We start from the raw sequence: 25872 nt of genomic DNA, 5'->3' as shown, positions 1-25872 counted from the left end.
TATCAGACTTTCTTCACGTGTTTATTCTTCAAAGGCTGATTGATCTCTTTTCACATCACGCAAGCAGGGTGGGCTTTTGTGACTTTGCTACAGCTCAAGACAACCTCCTGTTGGTAAGGGAGGGACCTCCTCCCAGATACTGTAGCTAGAATTATATAGCAATTTATTTTAGTTTTCCTGTGCTACTACAAAGGGATAAAAGCTTCAGGAATGGCTTTGAAATAGCAAACGGAATAAGTGTAATCCACTTCACTTACGAAATTGGGTCACCTAATGTAGGCAATCTGCACATAGTTGTTCTCTTGACTGTCAGCAGCTGAATAGATGTCAAATTATGAAGCCATGATATTCATATACATGCAAACCATCTTATCCAAACAAGCATTGTGGAGATAAGTTTAAAGGCAGCCCATAAAAATCTCAGGACATTTACATTTTCCACAAAAATTGCCAGACCCCAAACATCATCTATTTTAATGCAAAAACGCATAGCTTCAAAGGAGTACTTTAGAGAGCTGATCCCAGTTCATACAATTCAAATAGGCTGATGGATTTGCTTTGAGCCCAGGGCATCAGCAAGGAAAAAATGCAAAGCTGCCTCCAGTCTGTTCATCTAATTCTTACATGGAAAGTACTGCTATCTTAAAAACCTTTCTTCTTGGAGAAATGAGCAGAGTAGCAATGTCTTGCACAAGTCTTCACCCACAGCAAACCTCCGGGTCTCATTTCACATTGCTAGCCTTCTTTTCTGTCTTTGAAATGGAATACCTTGCTCTTTTTATTTTGATTTCTTCATTGGAGAGCTGAGCTTCAAGCTGCAAATTTACCCCTGCAGACAGGTAGTTAGGCCAAGAGACTATGCTTGGTATCTTGGGGGAATGGAACCTAGAAAAAAAGCACCCTGATCGATGTTATTTCAAAAGGAAGAAATGAGCAATCTATAGATGCTGCATGACGGATTAGCTATGCATTACCAAGGGGTAATCCGTCATGCAGCATCTATAGATTGCTTTGTCACAGCCACCAGGTGTACAACAGATATTACCCAGTCAGTAGAACACTACTCTTCTCAAGTCTGTATGGCAGAGGCCAAGAACTCTGTTTTAGAAAAAGATCTACTTGCCTGGACTGGCACTGTCTTCATTTCTGTCCGTCTAGAACAGACAACATGAATATTTTAGTTTTAAGAGTTTTGAAATCTCAGTACCTCCAAGCAGTGGCTATTTTCAGAACAAAGGTTAGTGATAGTTGAAACTTAGACTACAACAGAAGTTACATGTAGTAAATCCTGTATTTTGATTGTTCAAGAGGATGGGCACTATACTTTTGAGCAATAAGTATCAATTGAAGATATTTCATGATGCATATAGTGACTTCAAAGAAAACGGCACTGGTGAACCAGAAAAGTGAACCACTGACCTTTTAACAGAAGTTAATATTAATCCAGTTAGGCAAGAGCCTGACACCATGCAAGATGAAAATTGCACTCTGCTCCTCACAGTGCACATTCTTCATCAACAGAATTACAGAAAACTGAGGACAAATAGCTTTGGGAGAAGACAAAACCCTTCCTAACCGCGCACCACTCTGATTCAGCACATAAAAGATCAAGAGTATTTCACTCCTACAGAAGAGTTAATACTGGTGTCCTAAACAAATATCCAAGTATTTCTGTCTATCACAGTAACTCCAAATGTCTTTACAGGAACATATGAAGTCCTCTTGCCTCTGCCATGGGCTTCCACAGTTGTGGAGGAAGTTCTTGCTTCACCAAGCACTTGGGATTCCCCTGGCTGAAGTAAATTAAAGGGCTGTACAAGCACACTTGACAGAAACTTCAATACACTTAAGTGGTTTTGGCCACACTTGCAAATCTTTAGTGAAAAGCTTGGCAGAAGATAAGCACATTTTGCTTGCAAAACCGCCTTTATTTACACCATTCTCATTTGCTTTATCCCTCTTCCATACGCAGCATAGACCTAACTAGGTTATTGTTTCTGATGAAGCTATGCTTTTGAAATCAAGTACAAAACTTATCTAGTCAGCATTTAATTTTAAAACCTTGTAACAAATAACGAATTTCTCAGCCTCCTGATACACCAAGCATCATTTCTTTCAGTCAAGAAAAGAAATTTGAAATTCTTTATCTTGCCATGCCTGGACAACATGCAAACAAAGTAGCTTGCAGAAATAAGCTTGAATTGAGGTTTATACTAGAACAGTCATATTAACTCACCACAACTGCGACAAGATGCAGATCAACGTATTTGCTGTTGGCGGTGGTGGCAGCACCAATTTAAATAAAAAGGTCCAACAGAGGTAGCAAAAGTGCAGCTAATCAACGGCACTCAAGCACACGAAGCTCTACGCAACCACTTTTCAAACAAACAAAAAAAAACTCCCCCCCAAAACCCCAAACAAAACAAAACCCCAGAAACCCCACACCAAAACCAATAACCACAAAGGAAAACTCTACGTCGATCGTTAACACGTGGGCGAGTTCCTACGTGGGACCCCGGCCGCTCGCGGACCCGGCTCAGAAGACGTCAGAGGGGACGGTGTCCTTGGGAGGGGGTTAAGAAAGAGAAGAGCAAGGTGCTAAGCCAAGAGTCATCCTCCCAACACATGGCCGGTGACTCGCAAAAAGGAGGAAAACCACATCCTATGGAGACAACCAAAATCACCTACCAGTTCTGAGAACTGCAACCCCCTACTCCTTTACTGGTTTTAACTGGGTAGTTCGCATTTTCTGGATGGCTGCGTCGTATCAGAGTCTGAGACATGACACCTCTCACTGCCACAGCTGCTTGTCTTTTCTCAGTGGAGATCTACGCTCTTTCCGTAGCTGTCGCAGGTTTTGTCAGTGGCCCCAGGGTTTAACTGGAGGATATTTATCTTATAGGCTTCATATTTAAATTTATCATCATGTTTATTTTTTTAAATCTTGCTTTTGATATTTCCCTCAGAACACTGGGCTTAAGCACAGCGGAGGGGCTGCTCTCACACAGTGAGAAAACTAATTTCCTCTTTCAAAATTGACATTTACTTTGAAATCCATACACATGCTTCAGACCACCCTGAAACCTGATGCACCTCAGGAAAAAAAAAAAAAAGAAAAAAAGGAAAAAAAAAAGAAAAAGAAAAAAAAAAAAAAGAAAGAATGAGTTTGTCTCATTAGCCAAACTGGCAATTATTTGGCTCAGACGCTTCAGTAAGGAAGCCTCAGGTGAATATTCCTCTCTTCAATTTTCTGATGGAGAAAGGTCCCTAACTGGCTTCTTTGCAAAAGAGACAGTCTCTAGAAATACTATCACATATAAAGACCAGAGATGGAGGGGGGACCCTGTCCCTTCGGCAGCCCTGATCCTTTAAGGTTTCTGACATGCTCTCTGTTCTTGCTGCCAAGCATGTCAGCATGCCCAGAAATCTTGCGATGACCAAGATCTTACTCGTGTCCCCTGCTTCACTCCAAGGTGCACTGGGATCAAGATGCAAGAGAGGCCACAGAAGTTTTTTTTTTTTTTTTTTAGAAAGAGGGAAAATGAACCATAGATACACAACATCCCACGTGTGGCAGAGCAAGGCTCTGGCATTAACAGCGCAACACAGGGCAGAAGTAGAGGCTTTCCGAGGGCTGGGCTGCTGTGCAGCCCAAACTGCACAACAGCTGAATTCCTGTCTGTGCCTTATGCACAGCAGGTGTGGTGACTCCAAAAAGCAATTTACTGTGTGTTAAGTGCTTCATGTAACAGGAAGCAAGGCTTAAGTTTGAAACATTGGCTTTTAGTTTGAAACAAAATTGGCTTTTAACATCTAGTGCATTTTATATCATAAATTCACTGGATCTACTAATCTGCAACAATTTATAAGTATATGAGCACAAAGTATCTTGAAATTCCAGTTTGACAAATTAATTTCCAGCTGCTTAAATTCAACTTTCAGCAATGGACAGCATAAGTTACCACATACTTAATCTCAGTGGTTGCATGCACTATTCAGACTGTAGTATCAGCTGCTACTGTATACACACGTTGTAACATTAATGAGCTCAAGAGTGTTCTGGACTCACTTATTTTTCAGATATGTTAAGACATGCAAAGCACTAGACCTACAAGGACATTCCCTTCTACAAATGCTGAAAATTTATAAAATATCATTGAAAATGGTTTGGTTTTCCAAAAAGGAAGTGAAGAACTATACTCACAAAGTAAACTGCTCCAAAACTTCCATGTCCAATTTCATGTAAACCCACAAATATTTCTTCAGGATCATCTTTGTAGAACAGATCAGCTATTTCTGGGTCCTTTGGCACCCCTTTGCGCATGTTGAACAGTATTATGAACTAGTTCGCGCTTTCGATTCCCAATCAATTTCTTCCTTCATCGACAAAGTAGTTTGTGGACAGCATTCAGCACCTGGTGAAAAAGCTCATCTTTATTCCTTTTTCCGTTACACGTGTTCTTGTTCTTGCTGCTTTGACAGCAAAATAAGAGGAAATACTTTCAGAAGCAATAGACTTCACTATTCTTTCCGTCAGCTAATTTCTTTTAATTATTAGTCTAATTTAGATATAGAGATTAAAATGCATTCATAGAGTACAGCAGCCCTTTATCTCATACAGGAAGCAAGTACTGCAGTTGCACTGAAGTCCACTTAAAGACAAAAGTCCCGTTGCTATGCAAAACATCCTGTGATTTGTTATTCTAAATGCTGGCCCTCTTATATGTCAATTTTTAGACTGTCACCGATTTTCCTTCTACTTTTTTTTTCCAACTATTTGTTTGCTTTATTTCTGGGCTCTCTTGCCACTTGGTGCTAATAGAAAAGTTAGTTTCTGTTCCACAGAACTACTTCACAATTAAAGGAGATTTTTTTTAAAAGTGCTGTATAGCAACTAGTGCTATTGGGTTCCGATGACTCCCAGGTGACAGAACTGCTTTTGAAAAATCCCAGACTCCATTCTATAGGGCAGATCTTTGTTTCCTTTACATCTTTCTTTAGTACAGACCTATAATTAGGCGGGGCAAAACTAAGATGCACTTAAATGAAGATTAAAAAGATTCAGCCCCAAAGTTTTTTTTATGAAATATACCACCAGACAATTTCATCTTTCCCACCAAGACAACCTGAAAAATCAGTCACTAGTGTACAAAGGAATCATGGATGCATCTATCCAGCTGCTTTTGCCTCCTGAAGCCCAACAGACTATTTGCAGGCGAGTCAGCTAGAGCAGGTTCTAACAACGGTCTGAGGAATTCTCAGAATTATATTTCCAGATATATAGCTGGGCATCTTATAGATACCATAGCTCTTCCATGCATAAGAGAAGAAAAAGACTTCTGAAAACATGTATGAAATTGTGCAGCTCATGATATAAATCCGTGTTATAAATCATGTGCAACATTTGAAAAAGGACTGACTGAAATATAATAATCAGATAAAATTAAAACTAGAATGCACATTAAAGACTTCAGCAGGTTTCAGGCTGTTAGTGCCGTCCAGATAGAACAGCGATGAAAGTAGAGCATAACTTTGGTCTGAGACAGAGACAGGCTCCTTGGCTCAAAATTACAAGTAACAGAGCAACACACACAACAAATCCTAGTCCGTTAGAGGAGCGTAGCCCACTCTGCTGAAGCCTACCTGGGTAACTGTGGCACAAAGCATGCTCTGTGGCTCAGACTCCTTTCAGCAGCATTGTTGCGGGCTCTGTTGTCTCCCCAACTTCTATGCACGCCGTTATTCTGCAAAGGAAAACAAGTGCCAGCATTTAAAAATATGTTTCTAATACCTGTACATGAAAATACTACATTTTTTAAAAGTATACTGACTATCAAGGGATCACTTGAAAGTGCAGTTAAAAGGAATATGGACTATAAAGGCTGATAATCTCTCCTTAGGTGAAGACACTCACTTCCTGTGTTCTATAACCCTCAGGCATGTGATACATAAGACAGGAAACCAGGAAAAGAGGTTAAACTCTTAACTTCTTTGGCTTCTATGCAGGCTCTCAGGCTCACATGGGTGGGTGAGTGCTACCTATGGAAGTTTGGTCTCGCAGGCAGACCACACTTTCAGACTGCCTACAAGGACAAAGCCTGCAAAGCCAAATCTATTATTTAACTCAGTATGTTGTGCCTGATGACTTCAAAGACTGCAAAGAAAGTCCTAGACATGGATAAGTCAAATATTGTTGGATTCCACCGAGGAGAGAAGGAACAATTTAAAAAAGGAGGAGGATATCCAGCTAGACCTATCAGCTGAAATCAAGCCTAGATTGCTCACAGTTAAGGATGTAGTTGGCTGCAGTCATCCGTGCCCTCCAGCATAACACCACCCTCTAAATATCCATCTTCTAATACAGAGAAACATATTTACAGCTCAAAATTAACTTGCCATCATGCAAAAGGTTACCAAAAGAGCCATGTCCACAGGAGAAATGCTTCACAAGTATAGCATACTGCAAAAGCTGCATTGCCAAAACCTTTGAAGTGTACTCCAGAATTAATGATGAAACAAGCTAACCTGCCTTCTCATTTTTTAGGAAAACAAACAAACAAACAAACAAACAACAACAACAAAAAAAAACTATGAACAGAAATCTTCTTGTTGGTTACTAACATTACCCTCAAAAGATATTTTTTGTCTACAGTCTTCAAAAATCAGCAATAAAATTGAGCTGTTAAAAAGTTACTTGAGAACCTCCAAAAAAAGGGATCTGTAATGTTTCAGCTGAAATCAGCAATGTTTTAGTTGAAAACAAAACAAAGAATCTCAGGAATAAACTAATGATAAAAACCCAGACGAATTACACGATTATTCACTCTCAGCTGATTGACCTCACCCAAAGGTGCTATATTTACTACATGCCTCCAGACATGGGCAAAGAATGTAGTATTTCAGGTCTGGCATCCTTCAGCCAGGTGAAAAGTCTATCTGGCTTTAGAACAATAAACACAGAATGGGGAGAGAAAAATCATTTATTCACCTCTAGTCAAATGAACTTCTCTGCCATAACCAAAATCTGTGCACACCCTAACATTCAAGGATAAACTGGCATTTAAGATGGGAAAGTAAGTGCCAATATTTGAAGATAAGTCTAGGTAACAATGTTGTTCTCCAGATATAAGTGTAAGGACGTACAACATACAAATCTCCTCAGTAGGGTTACTATTTTCCAGTAATGACTATCAGAAAACCTTGGGAGGTAAAATATATCACAAGTAACTTCAGTCTCACTTGCTTAACATTATCAAGTTATTGTTCCATATCATGCTAGAGTACCGCAGTGCTTTGTGGCACAAGCACTGAGAACCTTCCACACGACCACAGATACCGGTTCAGGCACGGGACAGCACAAAACAGAAACGATGCAAACCACTCCGTAGGACTTTTGTAGTAAACTGGCAAAGTCACAAATTCTTAATATTAAAATCTCTCTTTTATACCAGGAAAGACTGAAATGAAGATGGTTTAAATGATGGCTGGCTTGGTCATTCAGAGGATTATGGTAGTTTAATGCCACCAGAAGAAGTAATTCAACTTCAAGGTAGGGTCAGTTTGAGAGAGCTGTTTCAGTTATCAAACTACTAAACATGGAAAAAAAACAACCTACTCTAAGCAGCACATACATCATCCAAAAAGCACACACAAAACAGTATTTGAGATTGTGCATGTTCAAGATACCTCAAATGATGATAGCATTAACTACACTGGCCATAACTTATAGAAGTGACAAGCAACTAAAGGTATTTGAAGTTTGTACAACCTGCATTTTGTTTAGATGAGGCCCTTTGGAGAGGCCTCAAACTGTGCACCTAAAAATCAAAGCTGTCAATCAACAGGTACTAGGAAATACATCAACCTTAGAAGGCAAACTGCTTGTGCTACATTTCTGAAAATACTGTAAGGGACTAGAAAGACTGGACCAACTCAAGAGTAAGTTCAGCAGCAGAAACAATACTAAGAATAGCATTTAAAAGATAATTCCCTAAAGGAAAAGGCAAAATATATTATGCCTGCTATGCTGGTAGCACCTGCACTGGATTCTTCAGTGGGGAATAAAAGAAAGCCATCAGGAAAACAGTATCCCACCCCATAGGGTTTGCCCCTTGGCTGCTGCTTCTACTAGATTCAGATATCCAGCATTAAAACACCAGTTTACTGAAAGCTAGAGAAAGTCAAGCACACAAATGTTCACAATGTTCAGTTGCTGTGGAAACTTTAGAGCATCATTAGGGCCCCAAACCTGAGCAACCTCAGTTAAACTGGCATAAAAGAAGGGCAGCATTATCAAGATGCTGGGTTTTCTAAAAATTTAAGTAACATCCAGGAACAATCTTCCTTAAACTATCTAGTAACGCAGGATAACTTAAAAGCAACTGTTTTTTTCTGCATCCTTTTACACATAGCCACACCGTGATTCCTCAAGATTTAAAAAAATATATACACTTACACGAAACCTCTGCTTGAGTAAACCAGTGCTCCCAAATGCATGTATTGTGAGCATCTTCAGGAGCTTTGCATTTTCTTTGCAACGGCTCCCAGGGAGAAGACAATTCTAAGTGATTTTCTAGTCCTGATTTCCTAGTCCTAATGTTCATTAAATATAGCTTAGTGTAACACCTAGGGAAAATATTTAATAGAAACCGTATCTCTTCCAGAATTTCCTGGTGAGTAACGGGAAAATGACTCACATAAGACTTGATGTAGCAACAAGAGATTTATAAACTAAATTTTACTGTTGTTATTTTATATTAGAAAACTGCTCTGGAGTGAAGACTGAATTTTAAAGGTCTGTAGCTATTCCAGATATATCCTTGTGTGGACAAAGCTCTCATATCAGAATAAAAAAAGTCTGCATATGCCAGTCTACTTTCTTGAGCAGAGAAGTCCTGAACAGAGGAAGTCTTTGACACCATACAGCAGAGTTCCAGCGAAGATAAGAAACCACTGATTTTTCACAGGAGTCAAAGCTAGTAGTAAACTAGACAACTACGACTTGGAACATAGTTCAAAAAGACCTACCTATTTCAAAGACTCTTCAGTTTGCTACAATTGGGAAACCATGATTACACTGGACGTGTTTTCAGGGCAATGCCTCTGTTCTACAGTAATGTTACAGACAGGAAAGCAAAATCACTACTTACTTTAAAACTTTGCTCTTTGGGGGAAATGGAACTATACACCACAGTCAACCCGACATACAGGAATCCTGCAGCCTGCCCAGCACACGAGGGCCCAAAACAAGATTTACATGCTGGAAGGATGGTTTGAGAAGTACAAGTGCAAGATAATATTCTAAAACCAATAAAAAGAGTTCAGCTTAGAGCAATTTGCTGGACTACTCCCTTTCTCTCCTACCCTTCGAACACAAAAACTCAGGAATACAACCCAAAGCGACCTTCGCACTATTAGGTGAAGTTACTGTAGTTCTGGTCTTCTACCATAAAGGTTTTAGCATTCTCTACTCCTCATCTATACTAAATAGCACAATTATCAGCTGCTTTCAGTAGCTGGTGGAAGATGACAGGAGGCCTCATTATAGCACGCACAGGAGAAATGACTGGTAGAAACTATCACAACAATCAGGGCAGAAAGCAGATAGCAGCGTGCTGCTCTCTGTGAGCCAGGGGCGCATCCTGCAGACTACCTGAATAATGCTATAGCCTGTCTTGTTACCATAGCGAACATGTTTTTTCAGTTTAAAGATGTGCACAATTCAAGTCCTTGACTTGAACACAAATGAAACATCAAAACATAAATTGGAAGTGCTTTTAAGTAGACCCAAATTATCCATATTTCTAAATATTCCATATATCTAAAACTACATCCATGTACACGAAGATATCTTCCTTGTGCCCACAAGAAATTCCATAGCTGTCACCTTGCTCTACAAAGACATCTCTTAATCAAAACAGTTAAGATATTTACTTCTTTCTTTGTAAAGCTCACTAAACAACCTGCAGCCTGGCCAGTTGCTTAAGCTCATCAGCACATTCAGTATATGCAGTGGAGTTTCCTGCCCCGCAAGGATCTCAGTGATGACACTCAAATAATTCCACGTCCACGTAAGCACAAGTTGACAGTTTGCAAAACCCACATTTTGAATGGTGTCTCACAACACTCAGGCCCCACTCAAATACGTACAGTAATATTTAAACTTAATTTTCGTTCCTAACTACACCACAGTACTTCCCAAAACAAGATAAAGTTTTCCACACCAAACGGAAAAACAAACTCCAGGAAACAGGGCGGCACAGCAGCAGCCACGCAAAGGAGGAGTAACTTTACATCAAACTTCTTTTTTCTGAGAATGACAGACACACACAGTCCTGCTTCTTCATTCTACTCTCCAGGAAATCTCCAGAAATCTGGAAGACAACATTAAGCAAATTAGCTTTCAGATAAATTCCCAAGCAGCTGACAAACACTGTCCCAGACCAGAGCCCCCCTGAGGTCAAGGCAGGCACGCTGCATCCTTTGCACATTGGTTACAAACTGAGCAATATTTTTTCCCCTTTATTGCTACATATGACTAGTAGGGCCATACAAAACCATCTTGTCCAGAGTTTTTGCAGTTGGTTAAGCATGCTTTCCCTCACTAGTTCTCCTACCTCTGGATCATGCTCTAGGATCAACAGGGTATCACTCGGCAGAAGCAGGCACTTTGTCTCCACGGTGCCTAATGCTCTCTGCACAGGCTCAAAGCAGGAGGACCTGCTGCAGCAAGGATCTTCAGCAGACCCCTCTGGCATGATTACAGTCATAGGAAGAAGAAGAGGAGGAGGAGGATTACGGGAAATTACCAAGTCTTAAATTGACCACCACAAAAAACTCAATAGCCTGCAGGAATTATTTTTCTCATACTGTAATTTATCAGCACTCAAAAGAACTAGGAGCCAAGAGCAGCCTTTTTTCTTTACACTTCTCTCGCTGGCAGCTATGTATTTTTTGCAGGAGACAACACGCATACAGGCATATTTGTAGTTAACAAGTTGAATCTCTTAATTGAGAGCAAAAATTGGTATGTATTTGTTGTATATCAACAGCTGGCAAAATTCAAACTCCCAAATCAAGTTCCATCATTTCAAATCTTTTAAGCAGTTTTTCTACAGGGCTCCTACAAAAAGGAGGAAGTACAAAGATTTCGTTACAGTTCAAAGGTCTCTGGTAAACACTGTACCTAAAAAATTCTACCATCTAGGTAGATTCTAAAGCATTACCTATAATAAGGGATCCCACATGCCCGAATAACTTTCCTGATGCATAACAAAACAGCACTATCTAGCTTAGAGCTTCCCACAACTAGTATTTTGCTTCCACCCTGTAAATGATTCTGCTTCGACATGTCATCTGCTACGCTCAGGGGAAGCAAACAGCACAAGGAGAAGGAAACGTCACGTCAGCCAGCATTGAAGCTCAAAATTCATGTGCTTCTTTTTAGACATGTCCCCCAAAGTAGCCTCCAAACTACTGTAAGAGGTGGCATACCTTTGCTATTCTCCATCACAAAGCAAAAAAAATTTTTTTTAAATTTTCTCTCTTCAAGGAACCTAGGAACATCTGCAACAGCAAAAGCAATTAACACCAGGCAACCCTTCCTTAATATCACACAGCTCAGAATTCAACAAATTATAAAAGATGTATGTTTTGACTTGCCTGGCACAGAGGTTTTATAGTGTTACCGTGAAAATTCTGCAGCTGTTAAAAAACAAAACAAAACAAAAAAGCCATAATGTTTTAATGACAAAATTGAGAGGAAACTATGGATGGGTTAAAAACTCAGGCAATTAGCTTAATCAGGAAAATTGTCAGAAGTTAACAAAACCCAGGTACTTTCCAAATCTAGTCTGCAGGGGTAGCATTTTAAGAGTGAACTGAAATTAAAGATATGACAGAGCAATGCATCAAGTCTTTTAGTACCAAGGTACTTGTCTCTTGTAGGCAACAGCCAAGCGCTTAATTGTCTCTCTGCTTTGCTAAACATGTATAACTAGTCACCCAAGATCATGAAGAACATTATTTGAAAAACCTTTTCAAAAAAACTTATCGTACTAAAGAAAAAAAAAAAGACTAAATCCAAACGAAAACTCCAGGCTTGTTAAACAAACAAACCAAAAAACTCCTGCAAATCCCCCTCCATTTCTCGCAATAAATGTATAATGCAAAAAGCACAGTGTGACAGCAAGGGACACTAAGTGATGCTTTCTAATAGTCTTCTTGTTAATTTTAAAACAATAAAATGAAAATAGGTATGTCCTTATATTGCTTAAGGATAACTATCGGGTATAACATTTTTGGGATCAAAAGCATTTTTTAACCATTATAAAATCTAGTGTGCATTATTGTGCTTTTGCAGGCTTATCTGACAAGCTTTAAATTTTCAGTAATGACATAAACTTCATGTAGTTAAAAAAAAAAAAAGTAAAGAAATAGGCTTCTTGCTCTAAACAAGATTTCATTAGTGCTTCATCATGGCACCCTTGAAATAATTCAAGAGTACATTTGCAAGGGAGGATAGATACATGAAACTTGCATTTCTCTGAATGATGCTGTTTGGGCTTTCAAACACTGGGATTTAAAATCTGATTCATGTAAGATTCATCTTCTCATCAAAGCATCTCTAAACCTCACATATGAATCACGAAATTGAGGGGGAAAAAAAGATTTAAATGGTAAAAGCAGCTTTATTATCATACTTCCATAGCTCTTTATAACATCATTTAAAACACAGTGAACTCTACACAATTATAAATTCATGATTATTCGGCTGTGCACTACTCACAGGCACAAATAAGTCATCTAATTTGTTTATGAAAGTCTGAAGAGATGCCTTTACACTCAAGAGTTTCCTACATATTAATGCAACGGCTTCCAAAGAGCTTTATGCATTTCGCATTTCAATGCTATTTTTAGATATTTTTAAAGAGTTTGTATTTTGACTGACACATAATCAAACAACAAAAAAAAATATTAACTGGATAAATCTCTTCTGCCACCCACTGCTGCAAGCCCGAAGCTGCTGTGAAGCATCCAGAACGATGCTCTGCACCATGAGAGCCGGCAGGATAGACCTTGTGCTGCGACCGCCACCAGTACAACTGAGCCAACCGACACAGAAGTAACTGTGGTGGCTCAACATGCCCCAAGATCAATTAAATAACAGATGCCTAATGAGGCTGCAAACAAATCTCCACCTGCATTTCAAGATCATTTTTTTTTCTGAAATATAGGAAATAACTTCATGGGACTTGGAACACTAACAAGCTCAAGAGGTTGTAAAATTCAGTTTCACATTGCTAGATTAGATGGCAGGACATTATGGTTTGTCCCACAGAAGCAAGTCACAAACTGAAGAGAATGGTTAGGTTTAAATAACAGGTTAGTGTGCAGTGATGCTGTTGAATAGTTGTGTTTTGCTACCCAGGATTTTTTTTTTTTTTTTTTTTTTTTTTAAGTCGGGGGAAACATACATATATTTACATATGAAAAGGCTGTGATATGATTTGGAGACAAAGTGTTTTCTTTGTACAAATGCAAGACAGTGAACAAGATCACCTACTGTAACCACGCGCTAGCGAAGGCATCCTTTATCTTAACATTAGCTGGCTTAGGGGAAGATAATCTTTCTTAAAAAAAAAAATTTCCCCCTCAAGAAAATACATCTCAGATATTGATTTTTAGAAGCTATGCCACTGTAAACTAGCCAAAAAGTAATCATTTGGTAGGTCTTTAATGTAAAGAAGGAAGACAGATGCGGACTGGGCTCACACGGGCTGAAGAAAAGGGACTCTCTTGTCCGCAGTGCCAGAGTCTCATAGGCTCCCTCAGAATATGCAAAACAACCCACAAACCCAAACAGGGATTTTTTTTTTTCCCCCGTTCAATTTGAGGAGACAGAGGTTAGGGAAGGCAACTGTGAAGGATGTTCTTCGTGGTCCCAGGAACCTCCATGGATTTATATTATGAGCTTCCTATTAGCCCCCCGCCCCGTGTTGCTTTCTAACCGGGGAGGGTGCTGCAGAGTGCAGCGCACGCTGGCCGTCCTCCGCAGCGGGGAGCTTTGGGAAGGCGCTGCTCGCCTAGGAAGCGGCGGAGGAAGCCCCAGGACGGCTGGGCTACGCTCCCCACCGCATCCGCACGCCTCTTCTTAGCCCCGTGAATCCCTCCCTGCCACACACTTCTCCTCTTACAGATCTCCTTCCTGCCTGCCCGCCAGCCTCTCTCGGTGCCGGCCAGAGATAACGCCTTAGGAAACAGCCTTTTCCACTACTTCGGTTTATCACTTTAGCTCGGTCCGTGCTCAGCGGCTCTCCCACATCCAGCTCTCTTCCTGACCTATTTACAGGCACCGCTGCAAGCATTAACACATACAAAAAGAAATGTTTCTGCACTCGCATCGTTACAAGTGACTACCCCTGCTTCGTTCAGGTGTTCCAAAGTTCGCTCCACAAGCGGAATTAAACACAAAAATGTTCATTTGGAAAAATGTACCAAAGTCGGTTACACAGGGGAAACATGTTACTAGAAGAGGCTAGGTTTAATCTAGCACGTACCAGCCAACACAGAGTCAGAGATTAATATTACATGACTCACCCACTGGCTTCCTAAGTTTATTCTTTTCTAGTATATGCATTTTTATAGCTACTAATAAAAGATGCACATAGAAGCAAAATATGGATGCCTAACTTGCAAAACATCACCATTTTCTAATGACTGTAAGCAGGAAGGGAATATTACCCACTACATAGGCTAAGAAAAGAGCACTTGATGGCTGGAAATCTGGAAATAAAAAAGAGAGCGTGCTGCTGTTTGTCACATGCAAAGAACTGATGGTTTATTATTTTGGCCATCACATGTGCTTTTAAGAGGACTCTTCTTCAGGATCTTTTTAACATCCTTATGATAATTATAGTAATTATTTACACCTAACAGTTATCATGGACCCATAAAAGTATCCAAATAGATTTTCATCTGTCATAACACAGAAAGTCATCCACAAACAGTCTCTCTGCACAAGAACATCCAGCTCTACAAAGTACACCAACAAAACCTGCTTTAAAACTGTAGGTATTTAATTTCACAAAGAGCCTCAGCAAAACCAACAGTTACCAGGTGCCTAAGGATAAATCCCAGGCCCTGCCATGCTCTGGTCCTCGGCGGACCACGCTAAGGAGGACCACGCTAAGGAGGACGGTTATTCCTGCTGTTTCTTCTCAGGATAGAGACTTCATTGAAGGGGGCTCATAGAGGGCTATGCACTCCTCTAATCCTCAAGTAAATCCATCTCTGCTCAAATAATCATTTCTGGAGTCAGAAATACTGTATACCATTCAAGAGACAGGACTGATGGAGGCAGTGGTATAGTATTTGTCGGGGAAAAAAAATGCAAACCTGAGAAATGGCCAGTTTGCAGTTCTATATTCAGACACAGAAGTTTAACGAATACTGAGTACGTGGCCCCTACAACAGCACTACTGTGCCAAAATACAGAGCTATAGGCTTAAGAAAACAAACATTCACCGCTGTCAGCTCAGAGGTGTTACCTGGAGCCCTCTACAGCTGTAATGTACTTTGTCCCTCCGAGCTACTGAAAACGAGTGTGTCCACACTACATAATACAGAAACTAATAAAATGAGAAACAGCGCAACATGTTCAATGTCACTCAAAGAACACAGTAACCAAGACTAGCTCTCCACATACACAGTTTCTAAAGCAGCATGTTGCTTAAAAACAAAACACCCTCCCAGCACCACCACTCTGAATGATCACCAGCTGCATTTTTTACTGATCCATCTACCACATGCCATTGCCATAGATATCAGAAGCTATTTTTCTGGCCGAAGAGCTGAATAAAAGCAGATATGTGTACCAAATTAATATGCGTTCGCAACCTTTCCAGAGTATTCATTACTGCAGCTCCTCAAGCCTACAAGCGCGAGCGGAGGTAGTCATCACTACGCAGCCCTACAGCCGGGTCAGTGCTGCAGAGTTAATTCCTCCATCTCAAACACATCCTCAAATACTCTCCGAAAGGGTTGGCCCAGCCCAACGCTACACTAAGCTCCTGGGACTGGGCAAAGCCTCTTGGCTTGCTCGTATCCTGTTGGGTTCGGACCCCACTGCTAAGCAGTGCAGGAATGAGTGTTGCTACACATGAACTGAAAAAGAAACTATTTTAGCAGGCATCTCGCTCTGCTTCCTGCCCCAAGGCCACCCTCTCTGCCCGGGCTCACAGGGTGCAGCACCCTGCTGCAGCACCGGCCCGGTCTCCTCCACGCCGCTGCTTCGGTTTTGTTTGGCAACTGTGTTCCATGACTGTTCGAGGATCTCCAGGGATTTCGCATTGCTTTTTCTATTTTAGGAACAGATAGGCACACAGAAGCTTCCACCATCCTCTCAGCAAGTTCACTTAGGGAAAAGCACAAATGCAGCAGTTATCCCAGAGCTCAATTACGCTTTACAGATCTCTGCCACAACAAGCAGTCGCACCCTAGGAGGAACGTATACAGTGTCAAGGTCACAATTTCAAATTTACTTCGCTCCTGGCATTTCCAGCATTCTTTTCTGAATGCAATTCAACAGAGAAAAAAATATATTCTACTTGGAAATGCGTATGCACAAATTTAGCTAGTTAAAATTAAAAAAAAGAGAGAGAGAGAGAGAGAGAAAAGCTTGAAAAGGATATCATTTCATCCAGCCCCTCTCCCAACAGCTCCTCTGAAAAAAACTAGCAAGGCAATTTATTCTAGTTCAATGCCTTTTCCTGCACCAATTAGAATACAAGCTAGTAAGGCATGTAGTTTTGAAATAGTGCTGTCTTGACCTCACCCCAAATTAATATTACTACATTTACTATGGAAAATGAAGATTGTGGACACTCAGAGCTTGTTGATCTCTAAAAGGTATAAAGGTAATTTCACTTTGGGATATGCAGAAGGCAAAGAAAGTTGTTTTATTACTGCTGTTTATTCTGAGAGCAGGATGGATTCCTCTCTCCAGCTGAAGCAGTTCAGGACAGGCTTTCCACGTCACATACAACGATCAAAAAAATCTCATTAAAAAACAATCATCAGCACATCAGTAAAGGAAAGAGATGTGCCTAATGGTCTGGTACACAGTAGCTCAAGAGAGAAAACATTAAGTAAACTCTCTGTAAGCAGCATGATTCACCTAGAAAGTCTTACAACACCTTCAAAAAACCCAAGCGTTGCACACAGTAGTCAAAGAAGGGAGAGGAATAAAATGTAATAGTGACTGGATGAACGGAGAAGGGGACAGAGACATTGAGGCAGGCGCTGAAGGCTGCCTTCGCTCCCTTCAGCTCTTCTTTTTCGGGACTTTAAGACATCAGAGAAGGCTGTTTCCACTGCAAGCAATTTCATTATGCAATGAGTGTGCTCACACCACGTTCACCCCCACCTGCTGCCTCTTGCTACGTTAGCACAAGTCTCACATGCATGCACACGTGCACATGTTCCCAAAATTATTTTAGACCTTCTGCCAAGCAGGCAAGCATCACTGCCCTTGGTTACAATGCCAATGTTTTGAGGTGAAGTTTTGGCATAGCCCAAGGAGATTGCCTGTACTTGCACTCCCCATGGTGACATTTGGGATTCTAGAGTACAGCTCTGCAGTTATTTAAGCAGCTTTGCCCAGTCTGGATACAACTTAACTGCAATATATATATCCCTCCGTGTCTACGACCTATGTACACCTCTGTTTAGCAAGGCACAGAAATCATCGAGGAGCCCAAGAGAGGAGGCTTTTATTAGCATTTCACAAACTGCTTTCAGCAATATCCTCCCTCACTTTCCATCACGCCAGCACAGTCGTTCGTACCGCTCCACGCTATCTGCATCGAGAGGCTGGTCCAGACCAACAACACAAAAATGCTTGATTTTCTGACAGGTTTGTTCCCCCAGCCCCATCCCACATCCATCCATGCAAACCACTCAGTGCTGTTAGTGGGGAGACAGGAATGAAGGGCCAGAGCTGGGCACTGCCCGGGCCAGCGCTGCCACCACACACCTCTTGGATGAAGCCGTCAAGAGCATCCCCTGCTGCAGATTCAGCCGCCCTGGCTCTGTTACAACTTCCAAGAAAAGTGATAACTTCAGGCCACCATTTATCAAATTATCACAAATGGAGTATCTCCTCCTGAAGCGTATACACGTTTATTTTCTCTCTATAGGTAGGTTCTTGCGTGGTACTAAATGCTCTGCAGGCAACCAGTAGTCTTCCAGCTGCACCTTCAGGAGACAACTACGCTTTCCTATGACTAGTTAGCATTTCCACCTCATGCTAATTCAATGTACTTTGACTAGTAAACTAAGAAAATAATTGCTTTGCTGCCAATACGCTACTGTGTAAGACAGCAGGCACAGACTAACTCTCAAAGCCAGTATTTAAGTCAGAGACACCTTGCATTCTCCAGCTCACGGAGCAGACTGTTGAGGAAGAAAAAGAAAACCCACAGTGACTGACTGAACATAAGAAGTGATAAAACCATAAAAGATTGATGAATTGAAACAACTGCTTTGCTTTAAAAGGTTAAAAAAAAGTCAGAATTAAGACTGAAATTACATCTTAATCTACTATGCCTTCATTCATGTTAAATAAGAATATTCAGCACTTGGAGACTCTTTCACTAACTGGATAATGGATCAGTCAAGGTCTGTGATTTCAGTATTAAGCCTTATTTTCCTGGGATTTATCAGGTCAAAACAGGCCCTTTGCTTTAATGCAGATTTTTGGCCTTTAGCTGCTTTAACCAAAAGAAAGTTCTAAATTAATACAGAAGAAATGCCTCACTGAACACTAGAATCTAGTGTTAAAAAATTAACTCAGCTTTTGAACAGATAACGCTCTGGAGGTCAGCCAGGAGCTAGATAATCATAATTTCAGTTCTAATTAAAGAGAGATCAGCAAATGCAGTCACTTAAGAAATCGCCTGAAATAGTATATGCAAACTGCCAGGCACATAGCCTTCATTTTTTTTTTTTTTTTTTTTTTTTAATTTTGTGAGTCAAAGAATCAATATACAGTTGTAACTGTGACACTGGCTCTCATTTTAAATAATCTATGCTTAAATTTAATTTTCCACTTGAAATTACTACAGCAACTAATTTCGCTACTGTGTCCTAGGCACATGCATATTCCCAGCGGAGTTTTAAAGCGCTAAGACTTAACATTGCAGAACACTAAACCACAAGGGAGAAAAATCTGTTCGTTAACAAAACATACTCAGTGTCCTCCAGAAAACAAAAAAGAAATAAGGTTAAATTCCTCCATATGGGACTAATCTTCCTACAGACAAAGAAAGTAGGACCAGCCTCCCAGGACCCGGTGGGTCCCCTTAGAGAAGCAGGGAAGTAGATGCTATGCAGAGCATTTTACAAGACACGTTGCCAGTGCAATGTGCTATGCCACGAACTATGAACGTAACAGAGAAGTCAAGCAAAGCAGTGCTTCCAGACAACTGAGAAGCTTTTAGCAAAAATATGGAAGACATTCGTGCCTGTTGTCATTTCCAGTAATGACAAACTAAGGCTGTAAAAGCCACAAGGGATACAGGTAAGAAATTATTAACAAAGCTTACGTTAAATTCTCTGGCCACAGGACTAGCTGATGGGAACATCTAGATTCACAGAATCATAGAATCAATCAGTAAGGTTGGAAGGGACCTGTGGAGATCATCTAGTCCAACCTCCCTGCTCAGCAGGGTCACCTAGAGCATGTCAGAGCTCTAGGTGAGCTCTAAAGACTAAAGACTCACGTGATCTAAAGACTCACACGCCCCACAGGAGAAAGATGTTACATGAGGAGGGCAGAAAATTATTAAGTACTGGCCCAATTTCTGCAGAAAATGCCTAAAGCATATTAGTTATTACACACCTGCACAAACCCAGAAAAGGGATGGGAGCGCAGAAGGTAGCACCTCCACATCTGCGCTCAGGGACGGTGGGGCACCAGCAAGAGAAGCTCAAGTCAGAGGTGTAACTACAACAAGTCGGAAGCAGAATAACGGCAGACAAAACGCACTTGTTACAAGATTGGGGGAAACATGTACTGGGAGCAATATTTTCAGCTGCTCATACCCTGCCAAAGTCTAAATCGACTGTAACCACACAGGAAAAAGACCTGAGGGTCAGACAGCTCCACAGAAACATTGCTCGGTGTGCAGAGACAGCCAGAAGGGCTAAACAGAAAGCTAAGCCTAAAGTACTAGTACCATCAGAGCAACGCGGGATCAGAGATTCACTGTTATCCAAATACTGCACCCCCATCTATATTCCTACTGGAAATAAAGTAGAAAACAAACAAGTGTTAGATGCAGGGGAGAACATTTACACGAAGATAAACTGAGAATGAAGCCAAACTGAAAATGAAGCTAGTTTACATAGGAGACAGATAGAAGGAGCAATGATGCACTAAGCAAAATAGCCAAAAGAACCTAAGACAAGGCCCTCCTTCCTCTTCCACTCAGAGAGGAGCTAGGGGGAACAAATGAGACCAAGAAATAACAGGTTTCAGCTTTAAAATACAACTAATTCAGGTAGATGGACATAAAAATATAGATTCACACACAATATAGAAACACAACCTTCTCAAATATTTGTAACACCGAATCCAAGGCTCTGCAGAACTAAAAGGTCAGAAAATTACAGCAGGAAAAAGAGAGCATTTCTATGTCAGGTCGTAAGACAACCTGGGACTAGCATTAGAGGAAAAGCAAAACCCATTTGCTTTACAGATGGGCTGTTTTTATTCTGCCCACTCAATGGGCTAACAATCCTGCCTCAGAGAACATGGAGTTCAGCACCGTTCACAGTCGGACACAAGATTAGGAGACCCCGGGTCCCTCTGCTGCCAGCACCTGCACACCCTAACTGCTGTCCCACAGTTATTTCGGGCATTCGCTTTTCTTGGCAAGAAACAGTCAGAATCCCACCGTAATCCAGCATGTTTACTGTTTATATTGTCTTGGTTTAACAGCATAGTAAGTTCTTTACTTCATAGCATAGAGGTTCTTCACATCAAAAAGACGGCGTTTGCATGTACCATCTGAATCCGAACTCATTGATTACCTGACTAGTAATGAAAACAGCTGTTTTAAGGCACCTTTACTGCTCCTGTTAATGTTATTTGTGTGAAATATTACAGCTCTGCTTTGTATAGTCACTTCAGTGTACTCCAGCAATGTTTAGAGTGAATAATAGATGGAGATAGGAAACGGCTCAAGAGTCTTTTCCTTCATTATTTCTGTCATACACTTCCGGGGCAACAACTTTCACATACTCAAGGAAAGGGAAAGATCACTTTTTCCTTTTGTAGCTCTGTTTTCATCTAACACACAAATTCCAGCCATGCTTTCTAAGACTCCTCAGAGCTGTCAAGCTTACTCCAAGGAGGTTCTGGGAACTAGCATTATTATTTGAAGTTGGTTACCATGGATAATACACTGATGAAACCACCACCTAAAAGCATAACGTGATCCCAAATTCCACCGCTATCATAGCAGGCACACAGGGCAGCAGCTCAGTCAGTAGCGGTCCCTATTTACTGGTCCCCACTGGCAAACGGGTACATCTGATGACGGCCAAAGCTAAAGCAATAAGAATCCATTTGTGTCCCAGTGCTCGCACAGTGATTTCATAATTCAGTCTAAACAATTTTCCTACAAATGATGCCCAATTTGGAGCAAAATGCAGAAAGAAGCTGCACTGCATCACTGATGAGCAGGGCCGCGCTGGATCAGCTGCACGCAGCACGGACGGGTCTTCGCTGCAACAGGCCAAGTTTCTCACCGGCTTCCTTGAGCAAGAGCAGAGATACTGCAAAACTTCACGTATACAAAATACGCAGATACAGCTGCACCATTCTTCTGAATTAAAACACTGCAGTTTGAGTAACTAAAACCTAGTAATTTCTGAAGACAAATGTTTAAGCACCACTTAACCACTTAAAAGATTTGTTTGGACAGACATTCAGGTAGAATTGCTACAAGTTAACCTTTCCGTGTGAGCAAGTCTTTCATTGGACGTTTGCTTATTTATATTCTGTGCTGTAACAAGGTTTTCTTTAGAGAAAAAAGAGGGAGACCAAGACAACCAGTTATGGTGGGGTATCCTTAATTTTACAGAGCTCGATTTTGATAAAAGCTTCTCATTTTCTATTAAAAAAAAAATCCTCCAATAAATTTTTCTGTAAACCTTGCCAGAGGCAAAAATCAAAACCATCTTTGAATACTACAGTGTAACTTCAGTGTCATAAACTGAACTTAAATCTCATGCAATTAAGACAAACTCTTCCAACAGAAAATAATAGTCTTTCTGCTGAACAAAGCATCTAAAGTTCATCCATATGACCTTGATGTCCTACCTGTTGCCTTTTTAACCAAGTGGAAAAAAAAGCCTAAATGGAGATTAAATAATGAGGTTTTTTTTTTAATCTAAGATAACTAAGCCCAACTGCTACAGTAAAGGTTTCATCACTCCTAACTTCTTTGCCAAGAATATTTCCCCCTGCAAGCAATGCTGTTGGACTTGAACAGACTGACTGATTTAAGTTCTGCTTTCTATTAAGTATGACAAAAGTACTTTTCCTACCGTGACTGCTGGATAAAACTGCTGTTCGACCACATTTCATTCTATTCTCTGTTCGTATTAGATAACAACAGCCCACAAAGCCAGATCTTCATCTGTTTGGGTATGGATACTCAGTATAATTTCCTCTAAGAAATGAATCTTATTTGTGATATTTGGATCTTCTAAGGCAACCACAAAATTCTTCAGAAACAGTCTAATTTTTTTGTCCAAGTAAATTTTACAAACACCTCTGCAACCATTCTTATTTCACTATTACAGTTTCTTTTCCACATAATATTTTACCATTAATAATCAATGATCCATTAATAATTCTTGGTGGAGAAAGCATGTGTTAGGAAGGAGAGCAGGAAAGGATTTTGTGGAGGGTTTTTTGATATGTTTGATACAAGAGATCTAAAATTCTGCATTTGCAAGTGGGAGAAAGGGAAATATTTTACCTGACTGGAAGTATTTTCATGACAACTTTACCATCCTGGGTTGGACTTGCATTATAAATAAATTAAAAGGTGGATTTCTATTTATTGGTGAAGGGTGCAAAAATTTAACAAGGCCACTCTATTTTTCGTACTAGAACTTAAACAGTTAAAAATCAAAGTCCATGGGAAGGACTCCATATGGATGCCTGTTAATTCAAAATCCCTGTTAATTCATAACTCCAAATATAGCAATCTCAAAAAACACAAAGAACAGGACACTTAAAGCAAGCAAACAGGCACCAACTTACTCAACTCAAATGCTGGTATGTCCTTTTCCTTCCTATTCCCTGAAGCAAAGCTCCCGCCTGCCTCCCTACGCTAGCTTAGAAAAGTTTCCCCTTTTATGACATGTTCTGTTCAAGAGCCTTAAACATTAATTAAGCCCAACAGTCTTCAGAGATGTTAGCAAAGCTATAAAAAGGTTTCTGAATTGAGTGGCTACTGAAGGAACTGGCATCTGATCAAATTTTCAAGAGTTGTGCTGCCTGCTTTATGAATAAATCAGGGAATTAATCAGTTTTTGAAAGTCTCTAGCACTACTGCAGCTCTCAGTGCCTCCTACACACGTTAACAGTCCTATTTTGTGGATGCAGAGTCCAAGGCATGACAAGGAAGAGGGGATATCAGTGGCAAAACTGTGAGAAGAGTTTAATCTAGTACCTTAGGCAAAAAGGTTGTATTTTTGTCAAACAAATGTATGTATTTGGCAAGAAAATAAAAATTGACTGAAAGACTAACAAAAGATAATTCCATCGTTTCTAAACACTACAGTGTCTAAGCGATGAATGTTTTTATCATGCAGCAGTTTCTCAATAGTAACCTAGCTTGGAAGTCCCTTCATTTTGTTCTCGTTAATTTTAGGGACAGTTTTCTGAGATCTATATGAACGGTCACGAAGCTTTCCTACAGTTAGGGTCACATTACCACTCATTAAAAGCATGAATAATTCTAACATCAACTAATAAACTCGTGACAGTTCAATATTTCACTGTACGGTATGTCAGCCCCAAAACTCAAAGGAGTGCAGAGAATTCACAGATAAAAATCAACTGTACCACGGTCACTGGAGGACAGGAGCACCTAGTCGCTCATCTGCAACTGGGTGACATCTGGATTACTAGAGCAACTACGAATTTTACACACGCATCTTAAAATTTTAAAGCTGTTACCTGCAAGGATAGCAGTCCTTTAGGGGAAGGACTATACATGGTCTGTTAGAGCAAATAACCAGTTTTGTGAGTGTATGTTCATATTACCAAAAAGTTCTGCTTTTTCTACCAGGAGTGTTGACTACGGGAGATAAACACCATCTACTATTTGTATATAAACAGAGCTGATCGTTCCTAACCTAGACAACTTTTCAGTGTGCTGCAACTTGGGAAAAAAGAAACTCCAGTGAAATAGCCACAGCAAGTACAGTGAAAAACAGAGCAAACACAAACTTTGACCACTTGAAATTATGCGTATAGAAGCCATTAAATAAGCACAACTACATTTTTCTTTGTTCAGAAACAAACTTGCACAGAGAATGGGAGAGAGCATGAAGAGCTTACACAGCAAACCTACACTGGGTTTAAAATCTCTCTCAAAAGCATGAAGTCAAACAGAGGAACTGCCTTTTCCCGATCTTGTTCTGCTAAGGAAGTGCAATGCAGCAGCAAGGTTCAGTCCCAGGCTTCCCCTTTTCCACTGCGCGGCAGGGGCACAACACCCTTCCCCGCTCCGCTCACGGTAGCGGCGATGGGTTTGGAACCGCCGATTAGGTCTAGCTTTGCAAAGTCAGCTGCAAATGTAACACTGCAGCTTTCTGCCAAAGCAAACAGCTGATGCTCGCTCTTCTGTAACTACAGAAAAGCCTATTTCTGCAATCTAGACAAGCCGTTAGTCTGTGTAATAGGTTGAAGGACAAGCACTTGAGAGAGACATACGCTTCTCCCATGAAAAAAACCCAGTAACAATGTTACTCTAGCCTTCCTTGGACATTTCACTGTGTACCCAACAAGAGAAGGTGTACACTGCTCATTCAGTGTTTCTAAACATAAGAGCTGATCTCCTAATAACCTTGCTTCTAAGGAAATACCAGCCACTGAGAAAGTCCCATCAGTACACTTCTGTTCACTTTTATATTGGTTACTAACACAAGGATGAGCAACCTCCCTAACCTTATAAGCCCCGTGTTCGAACCTGCATAAGACAGAGCAGGAAGGCAAATACCACACGTCTGGGACAACCAAGGGACCAAATTTAGGGGCTATTTCACAGGAAGGAGATGACAGCACCTCTGGAGTCTTCAACTTCTGCTACCCAAAGGAGCTGGGTAAGGCATCGCCATAGACCCTGGCATCCTAACAGGGCGGCTGCCTGCGGTTCAGCTGCTTCCCGAGTCTTAAGTTTTCCTCTCAGCATGTCAACCTTTGCTTAGCCCTGGAAGAGAGCAAGCCTTAGGGCTCTTTGGGATTTGAAAGCAGGTCTGAAGCACCTCACTGCACCACTCAGTGCACTGCAGCACCTCCGTGAGGCTTGGGGCCTTTCTAGGGCACCTACTGAGCATCCAGGCAAGACCTCCCTCCGCATGGGAATCCAGACTTCCATACTGCAAGGACCAGGCAGGCCAGCTTCTGAACCAGCCGGCCAGTTTTAAGTGAACAGTGCAGCTACTAACTCTTAGACTTTGCAAGCTGCAGCTCCTTATCTTACATGTTCAGCTTGCAAAAGAGGCACTCCCTCAGATATCCGTTCAAACCAGGTCTGTGCTCTCCTCCTCTGCCTCCCTCTCTCATTC

At 40.8% G+C, this 25872-nt stretch overlaps 1 protein-coding gene across 3 annotated transcripts in view; it reads right to left on the bottom strand.

The window, feature by feature from the left end:
- The window catches only part of TAOK3 (TAO kinase 3), a 95019-nt gene that overhangs the window by 50003 nt on the left and 19144 nt on the right, over positions 1 to 25872 (bottom strand). For all 3 annotated transcript variants that reach the window (XM_062590505.1, XM_062590507.1, XM_062590506.1), the window contains exons 2-3: positions 5644 to 5744; positions 4205 to 4415 (exon numbers count right to left, since the gene is read on the bottom strand). In XM_062590505.1, the coding sequence (XP_062446489.1) occupies positions 4205 to 4324 (120 nt within the window). In that variant the 5' untranslated portion in view covers positions 4325 to 4415; positions 5644 to 5744. The remainder of the gene's footprint in view (positions 1 to 4204; positions 4416 to 5643; positions 5745 to 25872) is intronic.

The sequence above is a fragment of the Rhea pennata genome, chromosome 17 (genome assembly GCF_028389875.1).
Source record: "Rhea pennata isolate bPtePen1 chromosome 17, bPtePen1.pri, whole genome shotgun sequence".
NCBI lineage: Eukaryota > Metazoa > Chordata > Aves > Rheiformes > Rheidae > Rhea > Rhea pennata.
Note: the sequence above shows the minus strand (reverse complement) of the source record. Positions and strands in the feature narration are given on the sequence as shown.